The sequence below is a fragment of the Garra rufa genome, chromosome 18, assembly GCF_049309525.1.
Source record: "Garra rufa chromosome 18, GarRuf1.0, whole genome shotgun sequence".
NCBI lineage: Eukaryota > Metazoa > Chordata > Actinopteri > Cypriniformes > Cyprinidae > Garra > Garra rufa.
The window spans coordinates 3,111,647-3,129,511 of record NC_133378.1 but is presented as its reverse complement, the minus strand read 5'-3'; the positions used below and the strand labels follow the sequence as shown (position 1 = coordinate 3,129,511).

General features: G+C 35.8%; 1 protein-coding gene across 2 annotated transcripts in view; it reads right to left on the bottom strand.

Annotated features, from left to right (window-relative positions):
- Nucleotides 1-6,201: 6,201 nt before the first annotated feature.
- Nucleotides 6,202-17,865, bottom strand: part of rgs19 (regulator of G protein signaling 19) — a 54,776-nt gene continuing 43,112 nt past the window's right edge. For both annotated transcript variants that reach the window (XM_073823715.1, XM_073823716.1), the window contains exons 3-5: nucleotides 13,946-14,029; nucleotides 13,584-13,818; nucleotides 6,202-7,336 (exon numbers count right to left, since the gene is read on the bottom strand). In XM_073823715.1, the coding sequence (XP_073679816.1) occupies nucleotides 7,148-7,336; nucleotides 13,584-13,818; nucleotides 13,946-14,029 (508 nt within the window). In that variant the 3' untranslated portion in view covers nucleotides 6,202-7,147. The remainder of the gene's footprint in view (nucleotides 7,337-13,583; nucleotides 13,819-13,945; nucleotides 14,030-17,865) is intronic.

The following is a 17,865-nucleotide window of genomic DNA, read 5'->3' as shown; positions in this document are numbered from 1 at the left end:
ATACACGACAAAAAGAGAAAATCTCACAGAACGATCGGAGACAACGTAAGAAAGAGCGAGGGAAGGTGGATGAGATGGCAAAAACTTGAGGCTGTAGCATGTGAAGTGAGTGACTGACACACTGAAACCAAAACATATTGTAACAAAGACCAGAGTGTGAGCAGTTGGTGATGATAGAAACACATTACACTGTTAAAAAAAACACAATTTGTTGAGTGAACTTAAAATAATTTGTTACCCTGCTAACTTAAAATCTTAAGTTCAGTCAGCTCAAATATGTTTAGTCAACTTAAAATGTTAAGTTGTACTAAGAGACAACTTAGATATTTGAATTGACTTAACAAAAAATGGTTTGTTAAACTTAAAAGCTGGGTAAGTTACCTGGCTGCCTTAATAATTTTACGTTGAATCAGCTTAAATATCTAAGTTGTCACATAGTACAACTTAACATTTGGTTGACTAAACTTAAAAGCTGGGTAAGTTACGTGGCTGCCTTAATTTATTTAAGTTGAATCAACTCAAATATCTAAGTTGTCACTTGGTACAACTTAACATTTGGTTGACTGAACTTTTTTGTGTTGACTAAACCTAAAAGCTGGGTAAGTTACCTGGCTGCCTTAATAATTTTAAGTTGAATCAACTCAAATATCTAAGTTGTTGCTTAGTACAACTTAACATTTTAGGTTGACTGAACTTTTTTGTGTTGACTAAACTTAAAAGCTGGGTAATTTAACTGGCTGCCTTAATAATTTTAAGTTGAATCAACTCAAATATCTAAGTTGTTGCTTAGTACAACTTAACATTTTAGGTTGACTGAACTTTTTTTTGTGTTGACTAAACTTAAAAGCTGGGTAAGTTACCTGGCTGCCTTAATAATTTTAAGTTGAATCAACTCAAATATCTAAGTTGTCACTTGGTACAACTTAACATTTTAGGTTGACTGAACTTTTTTGAGTTGACTAAACTTAAAAGCTGGGTAATTTAACTGGCTGCCTTAATAATTTTAAGTTGAATCAACTCAAATATCTAAGTTGTCACTTGGTACAACTTAACATTTTAGGTTGACTGAACTTTTTTTTGTGTTGACTAAACTTAAAAGCTGGGTAATTTAACTGGCTGCCTTAATAATTTTAAGTTGAATCAACTCAAATATCTAAGTTGTCACTTGGTACAACTTAACATTTGGTTGACTGAACTTTTTTGTGTTGACTAAACCTAAAAGCTGGGTAAGTTACCTGGCTGCCTTAATAATTTAAAGTTGAATCAACTCAAATATCTAAGTTGTTGCTTAGTACAACTTAACATTTTAGGTTGACTGAACTTTTTTGTGTTGACTAAACTTAAAAGCTGGGTAATTTAACTGGCTGCCTTAATAATTTTAAGTTGAATCAACTCAAATATCTAAGTTGTTGCTTAGTACAACTTAACATTTTAGGTTGACTGAACTTTTTTTTGTGTTGACTAAACTTAAAAGCTGGGTAAGTTACCTGGCTGCCTTAATAATTTTAAGTTGAATCAACTCAAATATCTAAGTTGTCACTTGGTACAACTTAACATTTTAGGTTGACTGAACTTTTTTGAGTTGACTAAACTTAAAAGCTGGGTAATTTAACTGGCTGCCTTAATAATTTTAAGTTGAATCAACTCAAATATCTAAGTTGTTGCTTAGTACAACTTAACATTTTAGGTTGACTGAACTTTTTTGTGTTGACTAAACTTAAAAGCTGGGTAATTTAACTGGCTGCCTTAATAGTTTTAAGTTGAATCAACTCAAATATCTAAGTTGTTGCTTAGTACAACGTAACATTTTAGGCTGACTGAACTTTTTTGAGTTGACTAAACTTAAAAGCTGGGTAAGTTACCTGGCTGCCTTAATAGTTTTAAGTTGAATCAACTCAAATATCTAAGTTGTCACTTAGTACAACTAAAAATTTTAAGTTGACTAAACTTTTTTGAGTTTTAAGAATTTTAAGGCAGCCAGGTAACAAATTATGTTAAGTTGACTCAACAAATAGCTGTTTACAGTGTAGTTATTGACAGACTCACTCCTCCTACACACAAAGCTCCTTAGTTTGAGACTGTTAGAAGGCTAGATTCATTTTGGCACCTTAAAGAAATCTATGTAAACATAAGCAGCTCTAGGTCACAGTCCCCGTCTCCAATCAAATACAAGTTTGTGAAAGTCTGTCTATCCCGTGCAGCCATTGAAAGAGGGTGAGGACGGTTAGCGAGAGATACAATAAAGTCAAACACTCCTATTATCATTAACAAAGCTGGTTGCACTGCAAGCATGCATTGAGATGCACGATATCAGTACCATATTAGAGATTTTATTAGTGCTGTCAAACGATTAATCACATGCAAAATAAAAGTTTGATTTAATATATGTGTGTACTGTGTATATTTATGTATATATAAATACATGCATATACAGTATATATTTTGAAAATATTTACATGTATATATTTATATTCATATAATTTATATTATATATAAATATATATTAAATATGTAATCTTAACTTATTTTTCTTAAATATACACATGCATGTGTGTGTGTATTTATATATACATAATAAATATACACAGTACACACATATATTATGTAAACAAAAACGTTTATTTTGGATGCCATTAATCGGTTGAGCATTCATTTTTAGATTTAAATTTGCTGCTTATTTCACTTATTTTTACAAATACACTCCAAAAATATAAGGCTTGAATTTAAGATGTATGTATTTGAATTGGATATCTCTTTCAATTTGGATTAGACAGTTTTAACATAAACTAACAAACTTGATGTGATGCATATTTGTCAGTCATACATAAATAAAACAGGAAAGAAATTGGTAAGATTTCTATAAAAGGTTATATATTTATCATCAATAAATCCAATTTGTTTTAACATTTTAACTGAATATTGCTTGTTGCAAAAGTAGTCATATTTTAACCATGTTCCTATTTTTTAACTGAATAAATTTTCACAATTAACAGATTAATGCTAACTCTAAACAGTTTAAAAAAAAAGATTTTGTATGATTATTAAAAACAAATAGAAATAATTAATAAACTATGGCATGATTTATTCATTCATTTATTTAACGTGTTAATTGATTGATTTATTATTTTTTCTTTTTAAGTGCAGAAATCTTACCTGTTTTATTTATGTATGAATGACAACTATACATCACGTTAAGATTAATAGATTATATTTTAACTTTGTAATCCAAATGTATGGATATTGAATATACAATTCAAATTTATATATATTTTTTTAATTTAAGACTACATATTTTTGTGTAGACTACCTTTACCATCACCTAACACTCACTTAAATGTAATCTTTAAAAATACTACTAATCTGTATTAATTAAATTAATGAAAATCCATAAACAGCATTATTAATTAATCCATTCATTCACTGTATTTATGCATTTATTGTTATTATACTATAATTGTACATTATAACACTGTAATGCCTAAAATAATTTTGAGCATTTAAAATTTGATTTGATAGTTTTAATTTCAACATATTTGGACAAAATAGTGTACAATTTTAATACTGGTCAAACAATATTTATCAGCTTATCGGTTTTGGCCTACAATTTTAAGCAATTAATTGCACATTTGAATGTTGAAAATGTTTAAATACATTTTTAAGACTAAATTATAACATTCAAATTTAAATTAAATGTCAATATGTGACCCTGGGCATCAAAACCAGTCTTAAGTAGCACAGGTATATTTGTAGCAATAGCCAAAAATACATTGCATGTGTCAAAATTATCAATTTATACATTTCCTACTTTAAATATATCAAAACCTAATTCTTGATTAGTAATATGCATTGCTAAGAACATCATTTGGACAACTTTAAAGGTGTTTTTCTCAATATGTAGATTTTTTGGCACCCTCAGATTCCAGATTTTCAAATAGTTGTATCTCGGCCAAATATTGTCCTATCCTAACAAACCATACATCAATGGAAAGCTTATTTGTGACCCTGGACCACAAAACCAGTCATAAGGTAAAATTTTACAAAACTGAGATATATACATCATATGAAAGCTCAATAAATAAGCTTTCCATTGATATATGGTTTGTTAGGATAGGACAATATTTGGCCGAGATACAACTATTTGAAAATCTGAAATCTGAGGGTGAAAAAAATCTAAATACTGAGAAAATCACCTTTAAAGTTGTCCAAATTAAGTTCTTAACAATGCATATTACTAATCAAAAATTACATTTGGATAGGTTTACAGTAGGAATTTTACAAAAAATCTTCATGGAACATGATCTTTACTTAATTTCCTAATGATTTTTGGCATAAAAGAAAAATCTATAATTTTGACCCATACTATGTATTTTTGGCTATTGCTACAAATATACCCCAGCGACTTAAGACTGGTTTTGTGGTCCAGGGTCACATTTATTCAAGCTTATGATTTAAAAATCATCCCTAATGACTGGTTTTGTCACTAGTTTAATAAATGGCAAATCCAGGTTATATTATTGAATTCAAATTTCCATTTTGCAGCAGTGACGTTGATGATAATAGGAAAGTTTAAATCTGTTGCATCGCATTAGTTGCGAAGTATTCACACTGACAGCGATTTTCAAAGCAAACTGAAGTTACTTTCAATGCAAGTTGACAATTTGAGGCAACGTGAGCGACAGCGAAGCTGTACTGTTAGGAGTGACGACAGTGGTGCTCATGTGATCAGCTGATACAGTACAGTACAGTACAGTACAGTGTCCTCTTAATCGCTTTCAGTGTGAACGCAAAGTGCACGTGAAATGCCAGAGGTCCACCAGCAAGCTTCCCTCTTTAAGTAAGCGGGACGGTGTGTAACTGTGCGTATCCCTGTGTAATCGAGTGCTCGCTGTCAAAGGCAACAATGACATTGACGTTGACATCTCTCTCCCATTGTCTTAAGAAAGTTCACTTAACTTTTATCACACATACACACACACACACACACACACACACACTCTCATCTGGCTTAAGTTAGACTGGTCACATCATGTCGGACAATAAGAGCAATACTAAATATATGTTCATGTACATAACCATATACACAACTATTTTACACACATATTCCAAAATGTACATCTTCATGCACAACTGATGAAGAAAAATAAGCAAAATAAAGGCATCAGTTGTTGTTGTTTTTTTTTTGTTTAGTTTTCTTTTTAGTACTACAGTACATGAAGTTCCTCTAAATTGCCACATGACTCTCTTTAGAGTCCTTATTTCATTATACATTTATTTGCTGTACGTATATATATTTACAAAGAATCAAATCCTGAAAGTACCAGGAAGTACCAAGCGGATGTGGATGATTTACCTCATTTCAATGTGAAATGAGAGATCTGAAATGCTCAACTAAAACTAAAAGGACTGCTTGAGGAAGAAGAACGTTTAGGGAAAGATTAAAAAAACACTAACTCCTTAACAAAATTTCTCTGTTATTGTGAACCCGCTCGCACAGTACTGGTTGGTTTCAGATTCACATTATGATAGCTAAGTTTTGAGCGGTAGCGCAGCTCACAGTGTTAACATCAGTCCAACTGGTTCTCCAAAATTCATATTACGTTCGAAATATCGAGTGGGTTGAAGGCATCTGTAAAGAAAATGAGTAACACTGACGTAAATAAACCTTTGAAATGGTTTTACAGCAGCTCATGGCTTCTTTTTTACATTTTCCTGTACACCATCTGTGCAATGCTTTTCTTATTCGCTAATGCTGACAAATATTTGAAGAGATATTCTGTTAAACATGTACACTGTGTGAAAAACAGACACTGTGAATGTATTGTTATCTGCTATTATTGCTGTAACACTTATTACAACAACATAAATCAGGGTTCAATTACTTTTGCAGTGAATTGAAAAAGATAGTTTTAGAGCCGGAGCAATTTTTTACGCTAACGAAGGCAAACTATCTTCCGATAAAGTTCATTTTGATTTCTTGTTGACTAAGATCGTCTGCTTTTGCCTAAAGAAAAGGCGGGAACACTGACAAATCAGCTCACAAAACTGCAGTACCTGAAACTGCCTACAGGAGGCGCCAGCAAGTCTTGTGATTTTCAGACCATACAACCTCAGAAACTTTCACACACACACAAACACACACTCACACACTCACACACAGTGAGGCCAGAGAGATACAGCGCAATTGAGCACTCAAGACTAACCGCTTGCTCGGCGTATCGCATATGTTCCAGATTTTCTTTAACATATGTACAAGAAAAACAAATCAGGTCACAGTTTAACAAAATAAATAACATTAAAAATACTCATTTTAAAATGTGAGTGACCAGTCTAATTAAGACCATGACATTCTCTCATTTCTTCTGTCTTGCGTTTGTTTTATTTAATATTTCTAAAATTGGCGGTCCTCCTCTTTTTTTTTTTCTTTTTTTTTTGCTCTCCTATGTAATCGATAACCGTTGTTTGAAATCAACAGACTCACACGAAATCTGTAAATCTCAAACTTCCTTTATGTTTAGTAAATATTTGGAGTACTCTCATCCATTATGCAGATTTTCCCTCAAAAATCAGTGCAGAAAATCTGGGAAATTCCATCTGGGCCTGGAAATTGATTCTTAATAGTGTGTGAAGAGTTTTGTACCTATTTTTTTAGCGCCATTCCTCTTTTTACGATGCAGCCAATCACCTCTCGACCCCTCGCCTCAAAGAGCCAATCAGAGCGCAGAGACAGTGGACAGGTCAGGGGTCAGAAGAGAGGAGCAGATTGGTCAGGCCACTCCAGTGTATGTTATTGCAGAGGCCCTCTTAGCTCTCTTCAACTAGAGACATCAAGAAACTAAAGTAGTGAAGCATGAAAAATGATGGCTGCGAAAATCAGTAGTTGATGCTGCTGCTGCCACATACGCTCGGAAAACGAGGATTCGAAAAAAATCAACCCTGTGTCTTCCAGTTTCAGTCTGTGCAGGTTCAGGAGAAACACCAAATGAGGGATTCCCTCAAAAAATGACATGGAGTAAGCAAAAACAAAATGGTAATCCGGCTGTGACGACACAAAAAAGCAGTACTTTTTGTGCAATGGAGAGAGATGGAGAGAAATGGGAAGAAATGGTGAGAGTGAGAAAGAGAAAGAAAGAGGAGGGAGTCGGGCGGTCTATGACTCGGACGAAGAGCGTGACCCCCCCTGCACCAGTGATCTGTAGACGGAGGAGTTGAGGAATCGTGGGTAGGAGTCTCTGTGCATGAGCGTGTAGATCTGCAGCTGTGCGTCCTCAAATATGTGAGGGGTGGGATCCTGCAACCTCCTGTTGATCACTTCCCTCACCCGAGAGTCCAGACTCACCTTCAAGACAGAAAGACAGCATGTGAATGCAATTTCATCTTAATTTACTTTGTCATCCAAGATGTTCATGTCTTTCTTTTTTCTGTCAAAAACAAATTAATATTTTTGAGGAAAAAATTCCAGGATTTTTCTCCACATAGTGGACTTCAGTGGGGGTCAGCAGGCTGAAGATCCAAATTGGAGTTTCAATGCAATTTCAAAGAGCTCTACACGATCCCAGCCGAGAAATGAGGGTCTTATCTAGCGTCATTTTCTATAAAGAAATACACATTTATATACTTTTTAGCTACAAATGCTCATCCACAACTTAGCACATTAAGTAATCATGTTGGAAATGTCATGCACGATTAGTTCTTCATCTGTGTACTCCGGTTTGAAAAGGTAGGGTAGGGCGAAAAACTTAATCTCATTTTCTCCTCCAACTTCAAAATCATCTGAGATCATTGTTTTACTGTTTTTTTTTTTTTTTTTTTGTAAAGGGCGTTTGATTTTCTTTGCACATTCGCTTTGTAAACACTGGGTTGTTTGTCATGCATGACCTTTCCAGCATGATTTTGGGTGTGTTCACACTTGTCATGTTTGGTTTGATAAAAGCAAACTCTGTTGCGATTGCTCTGATTGTGCGCCTCTTTTGAGTAAATGTGAACACTGCCATCTGAACCCTGGTGCGCACCAAACAAGCAGACTGAGACCGCTAAAAAAGATGCGTCTCGGTACGTTTTCAAATGAACTTGAATGAAATATGAACACAACACGGACCAAATACTTCTAAACGTTTAACAGTTGTGGTTAAAAATATCAGTTTGTATTTTTTAGATAATTTTGCTAGATAACACCCTTATTCCTCAACTGGGATCATGTAGCTCTTTGAAGCTGCATATAGTCCACTATGTGGAGAAAAATCCTGGAATGTTTTCCTCAAAAACGTTTATTTCTTTTCGACTAAAGAAAGAAAGACATGAACATCTTGGATGACATGGGGGAGAGTACATTTCCAGGAAATAATTTAAATCCGGAAAGTACTGGAATGATCCTTTAAAATAAAATGCTTATAAAGATTAGTTTTATAGTCATTTCATGCTAATACTCAAGGTTAGAAAAGTTAAACTATAGAATCTGGGTTAATGTTCTTTTAAAACCTGGGTTAAACAGACTTTTTAACCCTGTGTTAAAGGAACACTCCACTTTTTTTGGAAATAGGCTCATTCTCCAACTCCCCCCGAGTTAATAAGTTGAGTTTTACCGTTTTGAAATCCATTCAGCCGTTCTCCTGTTCTGGCGATATCACTTTTAGCATAGCTTAGCATAGATTATTAAATCCTATTAGACCAATAGCATCACGTTCAAAAATGACCAACGAGTTTAGATATTTGTCCTATTTAAATCTTGACTTTTCTGCAGTAATATTGTGTGCTAATACCGGCGGAAAATGTAAAGCTGCGATTTTCTAGGCCGATAAGATTAGGAACTGCACTCCCATTCTGGCGTAATAGTCAAGGAAGTTTGCTGCCGTAATATGGATGCAGCAGCCGGAGTAATATCATGCAATGCCTGAAATGAGTTCCCCGCTAGGTTAACATTTGCACATGTGCTGCGTGTTATTACTGCGCCTGCTTCGGCCATTTTATGGCAGCAAACTTCCTTGACTATTACGCCGGAATGGGAGTGTAGTTCCTAATCTTATCAGCCTAGGAAACCACAGCTTTACATTTTCCGCCGGTCTTAGTACCCGATATAACTACAGAAGAGTCAAGTTTTAAATAGGACAAATATCTAAACTCGTTGGTCATTTTTGAACGCGATGCTATTGGTCTAATAGGATTCAATGATCTATGCTAAGCTATGCTAAAAGTGATATCGCCAGAACAGGAGAACGGCTGAATGGATTTCAAAACGGTAAAACTCAACTTTTAACTCGGGTGGAAGTTGGAGAATGAGCCTATTTCCAAAAACGTGTAGTGTTTAAGAAGGTCTGCTTTGAATTCCATATGCTAGAATATGGTTAACCAATCAGAAACTAAACAATGCTAGCATCATTAAATATTAATGGGCCTTATACAATTGTTTAGTTTTAGCAGCTTGGGAAAACATTTTACCAGAAAACATGAAAAAATGTTGAACAGTAACATCTAGCCATTCTATCACCCTTTTTCACCAATAAACTTCTATGACTTGCTACATGATCTCGTACCAATAAATAATATCACTGCAGTTTCCAACAGAAATGAACATGAGGTGGTAAAACAGCAAGCACTTGTAATTGTTTTCGTATACAGTTATGATTACAGCTCCAGATGTTTCGCTTTCCAGACGTAACATGCTTGCTCGGTAGCTCAGCCGGCACAGAATTGGACTTAAGAGGCGGAATCCTCGAATTCTTAAGCACGAATCTCGTGAAAAGCATGACTCACAATGAAAGAACTGAAAGATGAGAGATCCAAAAACAAGCTAAAACGCCAAGCATGCAATTGCATTTTTACATAACATTTGCTTTTGTTCATACTGTTGGGTAGGTTAAGGTGTAGTGCAGATGATACCTTATTTTAAAACGTCTTGGAAAATTAGTTATAGCGCCACTCAACGGACATTTCAAGTCAGAACTGCGGTGACATACAAAACCAACATCGAATAAAATGTACCATATGTACGTTCATCTGTTCTGCGGAATAAAACAAACTCTCTTTTAGCGCAACTCAGTGGACATTTTGCATCTAATATGTCACGAAACATACATGGAGTTAAGTATTTCGCGCCTTGCCAAGACTATTACTAAACTGACTTCTCTAGGTTACTTTCTGTCATGACTCTTTATAAGTAGATTTCTTTCATTCTCAAACTAGACACTCAAAAGTGAATGAGTATTGGAACTAGGAGCTCAGGTCAACACCAGGCTTTCCCATCTGAACTCACTGACTCTCACTCTACTGCCTATTTATATAACCGCTTTACAGTAGAGAGTCCAGCAGGGATCAGTTTATAGCTTCCTTTGCTCAACCTTTGCGCCTCAATTTACTTCTAGAAAGTATGTTTTCCTCAGCTGCCTCTAGAAAGTGGCTGAGTTTGAAGGTGTGAGTTCTGGCTCGGGTGATGAAAAAAGCCAAGAGGCACATTCAACATGTCAACACAATGAATTAAACCGCATACCAGCCGCACACGTGCGCAGCGAGAACGCATTGATAGCGTGTACAATACACGCACACCCTGCTGTCTCACATCGAAAGGAGACATAAACAGATCATAATAGAAAGCAGAATCAACCGCCACATATGGTGCTAAATGCCTGTATCTCAGGAAATGAGCCTTATAAAACATTTCGCTTCGATCATACATCTGGCAGAATTCTTTGACGCCTCGTTTCTTTGTCACATACAAACTCTCAAACGTTTGCTCTCTTAACATTTACTGGTGTGAAGTTCAAGCCAAGCATCCAAATAAGCTTCGTTTTTTAAGATAAGGCCCTAGTCGCTTTTCATTGGTCAGAACGCAGCCAATCCCAGACCTGCACATAGCCTGAAATCTGCATTCCACAAAGGAGAAACAAGACAGAGGTGATAAAGAACAGCTACCAAGCTTTCCACTGCAGTTACAACTGGACTTTTTATGGTTGTTATAGTCGCTGACTTTCTTAGAATAGATTACATAGGTGCATACATGAAAATATGTTAATGTTTCGTAAATGACTTTATTATAGCAAGCTAACATGTTAATATAGTACGAGAACATAGTACTAACGTGACGTTGCAAGTGGGTTCCAGCAAGGAACACCGTAATTGAAGGCCCTCAATGCACTGCATTAGAAAAATGTGAAAATACTATGTCTGTAGGGGTACAATAGAAACCGTTGAAGGAATAGTTCACCCAAAGATGAAAATTACCTCATGATTTACTCACCCTCAAGCCATCCTATGTGTATATGACTTTCTTCTTTCAGATGAATACAATCAGAGTTATATAAAAAAAATGTCCTGGCTCTTCCAAGCTTTATAATGGCAGATATTTTGAAGTCCAAAAAAGTGCATCCATCCATCATAAAAAGTACTCCACACAGCTCCGGGGAGTTCATAAAGGCCTTCTGAAGCAAATCGATGTGTTAGAGTAAGAAAAATATCAATTTTTAAAAATATTTAAATTGTAATCTGTAGCTTCAGACATTAGCTAGACATTATGGCTTATAAAGTTTTAAATATGGATATTTCTCTAACACAAATGCTTTGATTTGCTTTAGAAGGCCTTTATGAACCCCCTGGAGCTGTGTGGAGCATTTTTTATGATGGATGGATGCACTTTTTTGGACTTCAAAATCTCAGTAACCATTTACAGCCATTATATCTCTGACTGTATTTGTTTAAAAGAAGTAAATCACGTACACCTAGGATGGTTTTAGGGTAAATCATGGGGTAATTTTCAATTTTGGGTAAACTATCCCTTTACAAAGACATATTAGCATGTTATTTTGCCCCTAAAATGCAGTTTAGTACCTTGGAGTAGTAATATGTACCTTAAAGGTACTACTATTTTGAACATTTAAGGGGTAAAAAAGGTACAGTAAGGTCACTTGAAGTATAATTTTTGCACTTTTTTTGTGAGATACTGTAGGCTAAACTATTTCTTCCAGTATACTGTAATTAGGAAAAAGCCGGTTGTTTTCTTTTATTTTTTTAACACAAACTGGGACATAAATTTAATAACCACAATTAAATTTTTATTTGATTCACTGCAGTTTACATGTTTCATTACTTATGTTTCATTTATACATACTTTTTAAAGGAGTAATTCACTTCCAGAACAAAAATGTACAGATAATGTATTCACCCCCTTGTCATCCAAGATGTTCATGTCTTTCTTTCATCAGTCGTAGATAAATTATGTTTTTTGAGGAAAACATTTCAGGATTTCTCACCATGGACAATGGACTTCTACGGTCCACTGCAGTTAAATGCAGCTTCAAAGGGCTCTAAAAGATGCCAGCCAAGAAAGAAGGGTCCTATGTAGCGAAACAATTGGTTATATTCTAAAAAATATTGCAATTTGTATATATTTTAACCTCAAATGCTCGTCTTGTCTAGCTCTGCGTGTACTCTGCATGTATTCTGGTATGTTGAAACCTTTTTTTTTATTTATTTATTTTTTTACCTTTTTTTGTAAAGGGTGTTTGACCTTCTTTGCATGTTTAGTTTGTAAACACTGGGTCGGTACTTCTGCAACGATGTTTTTCGACATACCCTAACTGTCATGAACCAGAATACACAGAGTTCACACAGAGCTATACAAGACAAGCCTTTGAGGTAAAAAGTATATAAATTGTAAAAAAAAAAAAAAAAAAAAGAGCAATATAACCGATCGTTTCTCTTGATAAGAGTTTAGAACTCTTTGAAGCTGCATTTAAGCTGCATTTTGGAAGTTCAAACTTGCGGGCTCCATAAAAGTCCATTATATGGAGAGAAATCCTGAAATGTTTTCCTCAAAAAACATAATTTCTTTATGACTGATGAAAAAAGACATGAACATCTTGGATGACAAGGGGGTGAGTAAATGATCTGTAAATTTTTGTTCTGGAAGTGAACTACTCCGACTATTTTAATAAAGAAAACATGAAATGAATTGCATTATTTGATTGCATTTTTTTCGTTTTGTGGTCTCTCTTGAGGATTGCTTCACACATATTGCTCAGAGACAACAGACAACAGCACTTCAGACTCTCAAACTTCAGTTCTCAACTCAGTTACTTTAGACCAACCCTAAACCAAACCAACAGAAAACATATAACAAGGAAAATCTAACTTAAAATGAAACTTCTTTTGGAATTTGCTGTCTTTATGAACACATCTCTAAATAACTACATTCCTGGATGCCTCTTTAGTCCACACAAAGACATTTACTTTTCCCATTTCTTTTTTCCTTTACAATCTGACCTGATAACAAGTACATCACCAGCATATCTGTTTGATGTAAGTTTTATCATTCGCTCATCTGCAAAAAGGCATTAAACATCAATGCAAGTTGACATTCAGTGGCTGTTTTGCAACATCTATGATTCAGATTACATGTGAATCTGCTTTTTAAAAAACACATAAATAAGAGGCTTAACGGAACAGCGTTTTTAGATGCCGCACTCTCTCACAGACATGCTTATAGGATAAAACCTTGACTATAACTACAGCAAAGAAGTTTACAATGAACTATTGTGCAACTTCACACTGCCATAGTGTTTCTGTTGATTAGGTTGTGTGTTTATGTGTGTATGTACCTCTTTGGGCGAGAGGATGGAGATGTAGTCTTCGTAGATCAAACGCGTCTTCTCCTCGATGGCACTCTTGTTGATCTCCTTCTTCAGGTCCTCGCAGGCCAGCCAGAAGAGCATGTTCTCCTCGCTGTACTCCGTCCGCAGGAACTCACGGAACTTGTTCCGCCCCGCCGGGTTCTTCATCAGCTTATCGAAAGACTGCGCCCACTGTTTAATCTCCTCTATCGTTGGTTTGGGGCTGAGAGAGAGAGAAAGAGAGATAGAGAGAGAGACATTAGGCACATTCACTTTCCTAAAAAACATAGTAATCCACAGTGACTTGGTTGAGAGAAACAGCTCAACCCTCATGATGTGTGTGTTCTCACCAAGGTTCACATGGAAAGGGCTCCAGCTTTGTGTCCTGGGCTTTCCTCCGCCCGCGTTTGTCATCTTCACTCCTAACAGTGAGACTAGAAGGTGGTAAAACGGCATTGAGAAATAACAGCAGTGTCTGAACCAAACAACACAATCTAGACACACACAACACACACACACATAACACGCAAGACCCTTCAAATTCGCGTTCAGGTGAATTCATGTGAGCTCAAAGGATTTGTATTCATTTCATTATTGTTTTGCTCTTTCATGACTCAAGAAACTTTTTGAAGAAATAATTGAATTATGAATTATGAACTCATATGTTTCTCTAGTCACACCATATGGCTTTGACCCAGTTCATAAATTCATTAGTTCATAATTTTTTGGGGAGTTGGTTGGAGTACACTAGTCATACCAAATGGTTTGAATCACTAATAAGAACAGGTTCATAAAAGTAATTTGTTCATGACTTGGATGGACTGTATTGTTTCCATTGCGGAAATCGACTACAGTGATCGCACTGTGTATGACTTTGAATCACTAAAAACAACTGGTTTATAGTCAATCTTTTGGGAATCATTTGGACAATGCTGGTCATGCTGCATGGTTTTCATTCACTAGAAATAACCAGTTCATAAGTCATTTGTTTATTAATCTGTTGGACCACACATGGTTTTGAATCACTAAAACAACTGGATCATAAGAGTCATTCTGCAGGACTACACTGGTCATGTTGTATAGCCTTGAATCGGTGAAAAGAACCAGTTCATAAGAGTCATTTGTTCATGATTTTTTTTTTTTTTTTTAACTTTAAATCGCTAAAAGAATCGGTTCATAACAGTCATATCAGGAATTGGTTGGACTACACTGATCACACTGTGTATGGCTTTGAATCACTAAAAGCAACTGGTTCAAAAGAGTCAATCATTTGGACAACGGTGGTTATGCTGTATGGTTTTGAATCACTAAAAAGAACCGGTTCACAAGAGTCATTTTAGGAATCTGTTGAACTACATTAATCGCACTATGTATGGCTCTGAATCACTAAAAATAACTGGTTCATAAGAGTCAGTCATTTGGACAATGCTGGTCATGCTGTATGGGTTTCATTCACTAGAAATATCCTGTTCATAAAAGTCAATCATTTGGTAATTGTTTGGACCACACTAATTGCACTGCATGGCTCTGAAATGCTAAAATAGAACCAGTTCATAAGAGTCATTTGTTCATGAATCCATTGGAGAACACATCGTTTTGAATCACTAAAACAATTAGATCAAAAGAGTCATTCAGTTGGACTACACTGGTTATGCTGTATGGGTTTGAATCACTAAAAATAACCGGTTCACAAGAGTCACTTTAGGAATCTGTTGGACTACATTAATCGCACTATGTATGGTTTTGAATCACTAAAAACAACTGGTTCAAAAGAGTCAATCATATGGACAATGCTGGTCATGCTGCTTGGATTTCATTTACTAGAAATAACCAGTTCAGAAAAGTCATTCATTTGGTTGTTGGGACCACACTAATTGCACTGCATGGCTCTGAAATGCTAAAAAAGAACCAGTTCATAAGAGTCATTTGTTCATGAATCCGTTGAAGAATACATCATTTTGAATCAATAAAAACAATTGGATCATAAGAGTCATTCAGCTGGACTGCACAGGTCATGCTGTATAGCTTTGAATCACTAAATGAACCAGTTCAGTTTCACTACAGTAGTAAACATTTGAAGTGGATCAAAATCTTTCATCAAAGCTATCCTAAAACTAGTCTCGTGTAGCCAGACCTTCAGACTGACGGCTGAAGGTCTGGAATTCATGGCAGCTTTCATTGGCCAATGCCCGCCCATAAGGCCGTTTGACTGACATGTCAAACAACTAATCACAGTTTGTTTCGTTCAGTGTCACGTTTCGGGGTGTGGAAATGCCCCCACAACAACAGACTGGCGTGCAACAAGTCAGTCACTGAAATAACCAGCACTGAAAGTTAAATAAGAAGAGGGAGAACAAGCAATAAGTCAGTAATTTGTTCGCGAACGTTGCAAAAGTGTATAACAACAGTGGCGTCTGCATAAGCACCTCTTAGCAAAACACAAGAGTAAATCAGTCTGCGCTTTGTTTCCCGGCGGACCGAAAATAAACGCGACACTCGCGTCTACCGGAAATCCGGTCAAATTCAACTAATCAGATCACGACTTCGACATTCCTGAAGTGTTTCCAGTTAAGCGTACCATATGCATCAGACGTTTAGCCAACGTTCCGTGGGCGTGACGTCTGAGGCTGAGACTATCCTAAAACCAAAACACTACCTGTTCTTGTCTAAGAACAACTTTGATGAACTTTTTTTGATCCACTTCAAATGTTGACTACTGTATACTAGTTGCACTGAATGATTTTGAATGACTAAAAATAACTGGTTCATAAGAGTCCATTTTTTCCAGAATCGTTTGGACTATACGGGTAGCTCTGTATGGCTTTGAATCAATCAACAGAACCTGTTCATAAGACTCATTTGTACATTAATTGTTAAAGACTCATTTGTTACTTTGTTACATCATGCTGTATGGCGTTGAATCACTAAGAAGATCCTATGAGTCATTCATCTGGTAATCAGTTTGTCATGGTGCATGGGGTTGAATCATTGAAATAAATGGTTCATAAGAGTTTTTTATTTATTCCAGAACTGCCTGGACTACACTGGTAGCTCCGTATGGCTTTGAATCACTAAATACAACCTGTTCATATGACTCATTTGTTCATCAATTAGTTGGACTACATTGGTCCTGCTATATGGCTTTGAATCACTAAGAAGATTCAGTTCATAAGAGTCATTAATTTAGAAATCTGTTGGACTACACTATACGTACTGTATTCTTTTGAATGACTAAGAAAAAACTGGTCATGCTGTATGATTTTGAATCACTGTAAAGAACTGTTTCATACAAGTCATTTATTCTGGAATCATTTGGACCACATTGATTCAAAGACTCTGAATCACTAAAAAACAATGAGCTACATTAATGAAGCTCCGTCATTAAGAGGTCATCAGATTTTGCACCTCAATGATCACCGTAAACCGCTACGTGCAGCAGGTGTGCTTGAAGAATGAGTGTGAATGGATAAGTGTGTGAAAGATGTGTGGGTGTGAATATGGCTCCCATTTCCTCCGGGGCTTCTGGTGAAACGAGAGCGATCTTAACCACATTTACTCTCCTGACTCACAGTTCACTTGAATTTCAGTCATCCAGAGAAGCACACACACATCAATTAATGTGTGTGTATGTTCACCGAAGCATGTATTCACCTGTACTCAAAACACATATCATATATCACACCCAAAACATATCACATCTCATTCACACACATATAAAAATAACTGAGCGTTGTGTTGAGGGATCTTGATATGACAGTAGGAGGGAGAACTTCATAACACATTCATGTTTATGAGTGAAGCCGGAAATAACACAGGATTGATTTTATTCACAGGGATTTGATTGTATCGTAAAAAGTAGGGAATGATATTATAGGTTAATGTTGTTTTCCTCCAATGAGCAGTAAAGAAAAGGTATTACAGTTTGATGAAAAATTATAAAAACATTTTATTTCTTCAGGATAACATGCATTGATAAACTCTACACAACAAAATTAAAGCTTTTGACGAAAACTTTCCAGGATTTTTCTCCACATAGTGGACTTCAATGGGGGATCAACTGGTTGAAGGTCCAAATTGCAGTTTCAATGCAGCTTCAAAGGGAATATGGGTCTTATCTAGCAAAAAAAAAAAAAAAAAAATATCGCCGTTAATCTATTCTCAAAGTTGGGTTGGGAGCTGGGTCTATACTACGCAAGCTATGATGACTTTCACCTTGATAGTTTAGCGAGGATGTATACCTAGCCGAATTGCACTGTAGGGGGCGAGAACG